The 8,887-nt window shown below is 45.1% G+C and overlaps 1 protein-coding gene across 4 annotated transcripts in view; it reads left to right on the top strand.

The window, feature by feature from the left end:
- The first annotated feature begins 262 nt into the window (after nucleotides 1-262).
- LOC131693102 (mediator of RNA polymerase II transcription subunit 23) overlaps nucleotides 263-8,887 on the top strand; it is a 161,961-nt gene continuing 153,336 nt past the window's right edge. For all 4 annotated transcript variants that reach the window (XM_058980652.1, XM_058980651.1, XM_058980649.1 and 1 more), the window contains exons 1-8: nucleotides 263-399; nucleotides 480-797; nucleotides 861-2,292; nucleotides 2,348-2,522; nucleotides 2,582-3,079; nucleotides 3,152-3,779; nucleotides 3,837-3,990; nucleotides 4,080-4,524. In XM_058980652.1, coding sequence (XP_058836635.1) covers nucleotides 355-399; nucleotides 480-797; nucleotides 861-2,292; nucleotides 2,348-2,522; nucleotides 2,582-3,079; nucleotides 3,152-3,779; nucleotides 3,837-3,990; nucleotides 4,080-4,524 — 3,695 coding nt within the window. In that variant the 5' untranslated portion in view covers nucleotides 263-354. The remainder of the gene's footprint in view (nucleotides 400-479; nucleotides 798-860; nucleotides 2,293-2,347; nucleotides 2,523-2,581; nucleotides 3,080-3,151; nucleotides 3,780-3,836; nucleotides 3,991-4,079; nucleotides 4,525-8,887) is intronic.

The following is an 8,887-nucleotide window of genomic DNA, read 5'->3' as shown; positions in this document are numbered from 1 at the left end:
CCAAGGATAAAGATGTTGATTCATGTGTATTTTTCATGAAATTCAACTCGGTAGCGGAATAATGAGCGAGATAAGTTTGTTTACAAAAGTCTCATTAGCCCTTTTGAAGAATTACTATTGAAATAGTTCATTCGATTCATTCAAGAAACTTTGTGCTCGCTAAACGCACCGCTTGTCTGAAGAGCCGGCGCTTCTTTACGCATTCTGACGTTTCTCTTTCGACATAATCGCGTCTAGACGGGTGTATTTATGTAAACAATCGGTAACGGTACTGCGTGTATCGCGTTCTATGCGAAAAAAATTAAACTTTTACTGTTGATTAAGCAAAGTATGACCTAATTTCATCGCCTAAACATGAATTCGGATACACAGATCACAAAACTGATTGAGGAGATCTTGGTAAGTGTCATTTGTAGCATAAAAATCATCTTCAAAAAATGACGCAAACACCGTTGTTGTATTTGTTGCCGCACCGCCAGGGCGAAAAGAGCAATGATTTTGATTACGAGGGTCCGATGGTGGACGATGAGGAACTGCAAAAACGAGCCGAGGAAGGATATAAAAAGTTTGCGACCATCTTCGGGACAATGTCCCAGGAGGGCAAAGAGTCTGCGTTGCGCTATTATTTGAGCTATGTGGCCGGGATCAACCATCGGAATAAAGTTCACAAACATATGCAGGTATTGAACAAGCTAGTCGGTTTGAACATCATACCGGCACGGTTATTGTGCGAACAGATTATGAGTTCCGAGAAGCTGATTTATCAAAATCAGAGCTTTTGGATCGAGTGCTTTCAGGTGAGCTATTCGAAGGTATTCTGGTTGGATGTTGTTGAATAATATATATTTTTTTTTGGTAAGGTTGTTCGCAAAATCATCGGCGGCGTCGACTACAAGGGCGTCCGGGAGATCATGAAGTGCTGCAAGGAGAAGGCACTCTCGTTCCCGTCCGCAATCGGCTCCAGCATTCTGCCGCAGATGCTGGAGCTGACCGAGGTTATTGAGCATATTTTCAACCGGAACGCGTGCCTCCTTCCGGCGTACTTCATCATCAATGAGATTCAGAAGCCAGATTTTCAGGACACCCACTGGCGCATAGCCAATCTGATTGCGAACTTTATCGAAGAGTTCGTAATCGTGGCTCAGATGCTGGCTATTATCGGCCACTCGTCGATGTTGCCGATCGTGGAGCATTCCTCGTACGCGGACAATCTTATCAATCCGTGGAAGCTCGATCCAAATACGTTGAAGCTTGCGCTGCGTGGTAATCTTCCGTACGAACCGGAACTATTGCAGCCACAGACAAAACTGCTGAGATTTGTCTTGGAACAACCCTACTCCCGGGATATGGTGTGTTCGATGTTGAATCTGCAGAAACAGCATAAACAAAAATGTGTTGCGTTGGAAGAACAGCTAGTTTGGTTGGTAATTTGCGCAATGGAGTGCTCGGAAAAGGAGCCAGCTCATCCCACCGAAGGCGATGACATGATTTCCAGTCACACCCAGTGGGTATGGCTTCATCTGAGTTCTCAGCTGATTTACTTTGTGCTGTTCCAGTTTGCTACGTTTCAAAATATCGTGAACTCATTGCATGACAAACTGGCTGTTAGAAATTTACGCCGGGGACGAGATCACCTGATGTGGGTCCTGTTACAATATATTTCCGGAAGCATTCAGAGAAATTCGATCTCAAACTTTCTACCGATTTTGAAACTGTACGATATTCTGTATCCGGAAAAGGAACCTCTGCCAGTGCCGGACTATAATAGTCCTTACTGTACTCATCAGATGGCACCGACCTGCATCTGGATCCATTTGCTTAAACGTGCCCAATCGGAGCACTACAACATAAACCGCCCGATTCCGATGGCTTTGAAGTTGCACCACGATTTCCTGCAGCATTTGGTTATGCCAAGCAACAATGCCTCGCTCTGTATGGGTTCCGATTATCGTATCGCTCTGCTGTGTAACGCTTACTCAACCAACCAGGACCTTTTCTCCCGTCCAATGGCAGCCCTGATCGAGACTATTTTAGGGAATCCGAAAAATCAAACCGGTGCCGGCGGGAGCCAGCAACTGCCAACGGTTCCGTTGTCGATGTGCGTGTTGGACAGTTTAACAATCCACAGTAAGATGTCGCTTATTCACAGCATCGTTACGCACATGATCAAACAGGCACAGAACAAAAGTACCATCCCGAATGCGAACAATATGGCCCCGGCGCTGGTTGAAACTTATTCTAGGCTGCTGGTGTATACCGAAATCGAGTCGCTGGGAATCAAGGGGTTCTTGAGTAAGTTGATTATTGGAATGTTTAAGAAGTTGATAATTTAATTAAATTATTTCAGGTCAACTACTTCCGCAAGTATTTAAATTCCATGCATGGGGAATTCTGTATACCTTACTGGAGATGTTCTCCTATCGTATGCATCACATTCAACCGCACTACCGGGTGCAACTGTTGTCTCACCTGCATTCTCTAGCTTCTGTCCCTCATACCAATCAGATGCAGCTGCACTCTTGGTGAGTTTATCCATCCGGCAAAAAAAAAAAACCAGTTCATGAATGTGTTCGAATTTTAGCGTTGAATCTACCGCGCTCCGTTTGATTACCGGTCTCGGCTCGGTCGAAGTCCAAGCGCAACTATCCCGCTACGTGAACGAACCGAAAACCCCTGGAAATATTGTCTCAGCCGAAAGTGAAGAACTGAACCGTGCTCTTATCCTCACGTTAGCTCGTTCGATGCAAATCACTGGCACCGGAAACGATTCACAATCCAGCACATGGTGTAAGGATCTACTGGCTAGTATTCTTCAAAATACACCCCATTCCTGGTCACACCACACGCTGCAGTGCTTCCCGCAGGTGTTGAATGATTTCTATATGCAGCACAGCATCCCCAAGGAGAACAAACAACAGCTGAAGAAATCGGTGGACGAGGAGTACCGCAAATGGGCTTCGATGTCGAATGAGAATGACATGATCGGAACATTTGCCACGGCCGGTACACAGCCACTGTTTCTGTGTTTGCTGTTTAAGATGATTGTGGAGACGAGTACGATTAACCCGATGTCCTATAAGTAAGTTTCGTTGAAAAAAATGGAATAGACTTTTCTCCCGTTCCTATTAACCACTACTTTTTCAACTTACAGAATTTTGGAACGTATTGGTGCCCGTGCTCTGTCTGCGCATCTGCGTAAATTGTGTGACTATCTCGTGTTCGAGGTAGCCAATGCGGGCGCGAGTGCCCACGTGAACAAATGCGTCGACACGATCAACGACATGATTTGGAAGTACAACATAATCACCATTGACCGGCTGGTGCTTTGTCTTACCTTGCGCACCCTCGACGGCAACGAAGCGCAGGTGAGTTTCTGCATCATACAGCTCTTGTTGCTGAAAACGACGGAGTTCAGAAGTCGCCTGCAGGAGTTTGTTAGTATCAACTCGCCGGAACATTGGAAGCAAAACAACTGGCACGAACGACATCTGGCCTTCCATCAGAAATTTCCGGAAAAGTTTGCCCCGGACGAATCGGTTTCTCATCCGTCGCTGCCGGTGTACTTCGGTAATGTTTGTTTGAGGTTCCTGCCCGTTTTGGATATCACAATTCATCGGTACTTGGAGGTACCACCCAGTATGAGCAAGACGCTGGACGTTTTTCTGGATCATTTAGGATCGCTGTATAAGTTCCATGATAGACCGATTACGTACTTGTACAATACGTTGCACTACTACGAACGAAGGCTGCGGGATAGGCCACAACTGAAAAAGCGATTGGTGAGAAATTTTACTTTCTCTCGCCGTTAGATTCTAACATTTTATTTCCCTTCACAGGTTGGAACAGTCATTGGTTCACTGAAAGACGTTCGCCCGGATAATTGGGCTCTGACGGAGCAGTATCAGTCGTACATGCTTAAAAAAGATGAAACCATCACCTGGATACCGGAGCTAACCTATTACATTCATTTAGTTCGTCGAATGCAAGATAGTATCCTTTTTTAAAATCGACATTTTGTCACCAGCTTTGATTCCCATTTGAATAGATATTTTCCTTAACTAACAATTTTCCTGTCACAGCGATAGACGGTAACAATGTATTTCCGGGAACTGACTGGCGTTTCAACGAATTTCCCAACCCTCCGGCCCACGCACTTCACGTGAGCTGTGTGGAATTGTTGGGTCTTCCGGTTGGGCCCCAGTCGGTAGCCAATAGTCTCATTGACGTGGTCGTTAAGGGATACCCGGTGATACCCTTCCAGAGTGTGCACAATTGGATCAATACGATCGGGTTAATGATGGCGGCTCTGCCGGAATCGTACTGGGGTGTGATTTACGAGCGGCTTAGGGATGTCATCAGTTCACCGCAGATGGCGGAATGGACCTACCGGCAGAGTCCGTTCGAGATGTTCAACTTTAAAATCGTTACGGAAGCGATGCTCGAGCGATGTTACGTGGTTATTCTGGCGATCGCTCAGAGTATTTTACATCACAGTGGAATTGGACAAATTTCCACCGTTACGGAGTGAGTATAGGTTCATTCTGCTTGTGCGAGTTTTTGTGGGAGGGTGATCAGTAGAGCTGTGTCAATTCAAGGGAGTTCATTGATGAAAAATGTCTAATCAATAATTGCGTCGAATAGGGATTTTTTTTTTCTAATAAATCATATGGCAGGGTGGCGATTCCAGGACAAAAACTGGAAAATCAGGGAATTTCAGGGAATATAATTTTACCTGGAAAACCCTGGAATTTTCGGGGAATTTTTATCCAAATCAGGGAAAACCAACTTTTACAAATAAATTGGCAACAATCGATCACACATGTGTCCCTTACCGAAAAAAACACTTCTTCAAAGTGTTCACACTTCGATTTGAAAATAGCAAAACAAATTAGTTGAATTCCAAAGGGAAACCAATCTCGTTGAAACCAATCTTTGGCATCAAAAAATTTCAGGTAATAACTCGGAAGTAACGTTTGCAAATCCTTCGGCGCCCTTGAGACGAATCGTATTGTTGCTCAATTTCTGTTACCGGCCTGCTAAAACAATATCAAATTCAACAGTTTACCAGTTTTTAATTATTTTAAGGAATATCCCTCGAATGCTTTACCCAAATCTTTATATTCGTTGATTCTCAAAGCAGTTATTTGGCTTGGATTCCTAAAATTTTCAAACAACTCAGGTTTTTTAACAAAGCATTATTTAAAAATCCAAAACAGTCAACTGAGCACATTAGTTTATGAATTTGTATTTCATTTTAATGCCAGATGTACTGTTTTTCTCATAGACGTGATAAAATCGCTCAGAATTTATATTTGGCTAATCGAAGCCCGGAGAACCGAGCCTTTTTTAAAGCTATTGCTGCCAATTGCCTCTTCTATGCCAAGAAAACACTTATATTCGAAAACTGCAGACTAGCACACTTCTATATACAGACAATTTGTTTGCTAAAGGAAATATTAGAGCGAGTTATCATTCTGCCCAAGCAGAGAAAATGGCAAATAGCACACTACTACTATTTTGACAGTAAATGGCAAGTTACGGTGGGTAGGCTACCAGTAACGTTCAACCGGAAATGAGCTGGAATTCTGGCTAGTAGTATTCCGGCTCCAATGACCCAACCGATTCTAACTAGAACCAGTAAGCATTCCGGCTCATTTTCCGATTAAACTTAACAGGACTAGAACAATGTTTCAATAGCCCTTATATGTTTAATATTTTTGTCAACAATAGAGAGTATTGACAAAAGTATTGAACGTATAATGGAAAAACCTCTTTTAATCCACCTAGAGGTGCAATTGTGCCTTTCTCATTTCTCCAAACTATGATATAATAGCTGGTTCGTACAATATAACATTATGGAAATGTCTTTCATTCTTATTACACTTGGTAAGTATATATAAGAGCACCTTTTCGCATTCATCGCGGTATCGGTTTGGATCGGAGTTTTCTATGTGATCGCACTCCACAACCCGTAACTCCGGAGCCGGAAGTCGGATGGCGATGGAATTTAATATCAGTTTCCGGGGACGCAACACCTTTCATTTGAGACTAAGTTGATCAAATCGGTCTAGCCATTTTCGAGAAACCAATATAACCGTTATTTTGAATTTGGATACTTCAGGATCCGTCGATGGTGGCCAGTGTGACCAAAGAGCCTTTGAATGACTGTTGGGGACCTAGATTTACAAATTCAACAGTTGTGTACATTTTGGAAAAAATTTCACCTTTTTACATTCATCGCAGAATTCGTTAGAATCGGGATTTGCTGCGTGATCATACGTATCACTCTGTAATTCAGGAACCAGAACTCGGATCCACACAAAATTCAATAGCAGCTGATGGACCTTTCATTTAAAATTAAGTTTGTCAAAATAGGTTCAGAAAATTCCGAGAAACCGATGTGGACAAATCAACAAATTTTGTTTTTTTAACCATACTCTTCAACTCGTAATCCGGAACAAGATGTCGGTTGAAAATGAAATTCAATAGCAACCTATGGGAATATCATACCTTTCATTTGAATCTTAGTTTGTAAAAATCGGTTCAGACATCTCCGAGAAACCGATGTGTACATTTTGTTAACAAATCCGCACATACACACACATACATACATACATACATACATACATACATACATACATACATACATACACACAGATATTTTGCGATCTCGGCGAATTGAGTCGAATGTTATATGAGACTCGGCCCTCCGGGCCTCGGTTAGAAAGTCGGTTTTTGGAGCAATTGCATAACCTTTCTATATAGGAAAGGCAAAAGAATAATATTTAATTGGCTTAATAAGCATGAGTTCAATGTTGTAAACCTGAATCACTGTGATACCGCACAGCAACTGTTGTGGCAGTCTACGACAGAAACTATGTGCGATGTCGCTTTGATCGCAGAGCCTTATCAAGTCGCCCCTAATAACGGTAACTGGGTGGCGGATAGATCAGGAACCGCAGCGATACAAGCAATGGGAAGATTCCCTATCCAAGAAGTGGTAGAACGTTCCTATGAGGGTTTCGTGATAGCCAAAATCAACGGCATCTTCGTATGTAGCTGTTACTCTCCCCCAAGGTGGACAGTAGAGCAGTTCAGCCTAATGCTGGAGCAGTTAACCGAGCAGTTGATCGATCGGAAACCGGTAGTCATTGGTGGTGACTTCAACGCCTGGGCTGTGGAATGGGGCAGTAGAGTAACCAACACAAGAGGGTGTATCCTGCAGGAAGCTCTAGCGAAGTTAGACGTACGATTGTGCAATGAAGGCTCTGTTAGTACATTTCGGAGAGACGGGAGGGAGTCCATCATAGACGTCACATTCTGTAGTCCCTCATTGACGGCGAACATGGATTGGAGAGTATGCGAAACGTATACGCATAGTGACCACCAGGAGATTCGCTACCGTATCGGCCAACGGAACCCCGCGGCAGTACAGAGAAGGGTGACCGGCGAACGAAAGTGGAAGACGAAAGCCTTCAACAAAGACCTCTTTGTTGAGGCACTTCGGCCGAACGGCGGGACCGAGAACGTGAATGCGGCTGACCTAACAAGAAGGATTGTGGCGGCTTGTGACGCCACAATGCCGCGAAAACTTGAACCACGCAACAAACGGCGTCCAGCTTACTGGTGGAACGAAACGCTTAGTACGTTACGCGCTGCTTGTCTCAGAGCCAGAAGGCGGGCCCAAAGAGCAAGGTCGGAACCAGATAGAGAAGAGCATAAGGCATCGTTTCGGGAAGCTAGGGCCGCTCTAAAACGGGAGATCAGACTTAGAAAGTCAGAGTGCCACAAGGAGCTATGCCGAGAAGTATACGCCAATCCCTGGGGTGACGCATACCGAGTCGTGATGGCGAAAATGAAGGGTCCGACGACGCCAGCCGAAATGTGTCCGAGCAAGCTGAAGATAATCGTCGAGGGTCTTTTCCCGAAGCACGATCCAACTATATGGCCACCGTCACCGCACGGCGAGGAAGAAGGAACAAACATGGATCGGCAAGTGACTAACGACGAGCTAGTAGAAGCATCGAAGCGCCTAAAACCAAAGGAAGCCCCTGGTCCGGATGGAATACCAAACGTGGTACTGAAAGCTGCGATCCTGGCATATCCGGACATGTTCAGGATAGTGATGCAGAAGTGCCTAAATGAAGGCAACTTCCCCGAAATGTGGAAGGTCCAGAAGCTGGTGTTGCTGCCGAAGCCAGGGAAGCCACCTGGCGACCCGACCTCGTACAGACCCATATGCCTGCTGGATACACTCGGAAAACTCCTGGAAAGGATCATTCTTAACAGGTTGACGAAATTCACGGAAGGTGAGCGCGGACTGTCCAAGATGCAGTTTGGTTTCCGCAAAGGAGCATCGACAGTGGATGCAATTCGGATAGTGCTCGAGAGTGCCGAGAAGTCATCTAAACAGAAGCGAAGAGGAGATCGATACTGCGCTGTGGTCACGATAGATGTGAAGAACGCGTTCAACAGTGCCAACTGGGAAGCCATCGCTGCAGCGCTGCATAGAATGAGGGTTCCCGACTATCTGTGCCAGATCCTGAAGAGTTACTTTCAGAGCAGAGTGCTACTGTACGAGACGAGCGAAGGACAGAAGTCATTGCGTGTCACAGCGGGCGTTCCTCAGGGCTCCATTCTCGGTCCAACCCTTTGGAACGGGATGTACGATGGGGTGTTAACGCTGCAGCTGCCTAGGAAAGTGAAAATCGTAGGTTTCGCGGACGACGTGTCACTAGCGGTGATGGGTGAGACACTTGAAGAAGTGGAGGTGTCGGTGACGGAGACAATAGACGCGATCGAGAGCTGGATGAACGGGGTCAAGCTGCAAATAGCTCACCACAAGACGGAGGTGTTGTTGGTCAGTAACTGCAGATCGGTCCAACGG

The sequence above is a fragment of the Topomyia yanbarensis genome, chromosome 3 (genome assembly GCF_030247195.1).
Source record: "Topomyia yanbarensis strain Yona2022 chromosome 3, ASM3024719v1, whole genome shotgun sequence".
Classification (NCBI taxonomy): Eukaryota; Metazoa; Arthropoda; class Insecta; order Diptera; family Culicidae; genus Topomyia; species Topomyia yanbarensis.
Note: the sequence above shows the minus strand (reverse complement) of the source record. Positions and strands in the feature narration are given on the sequence as shown.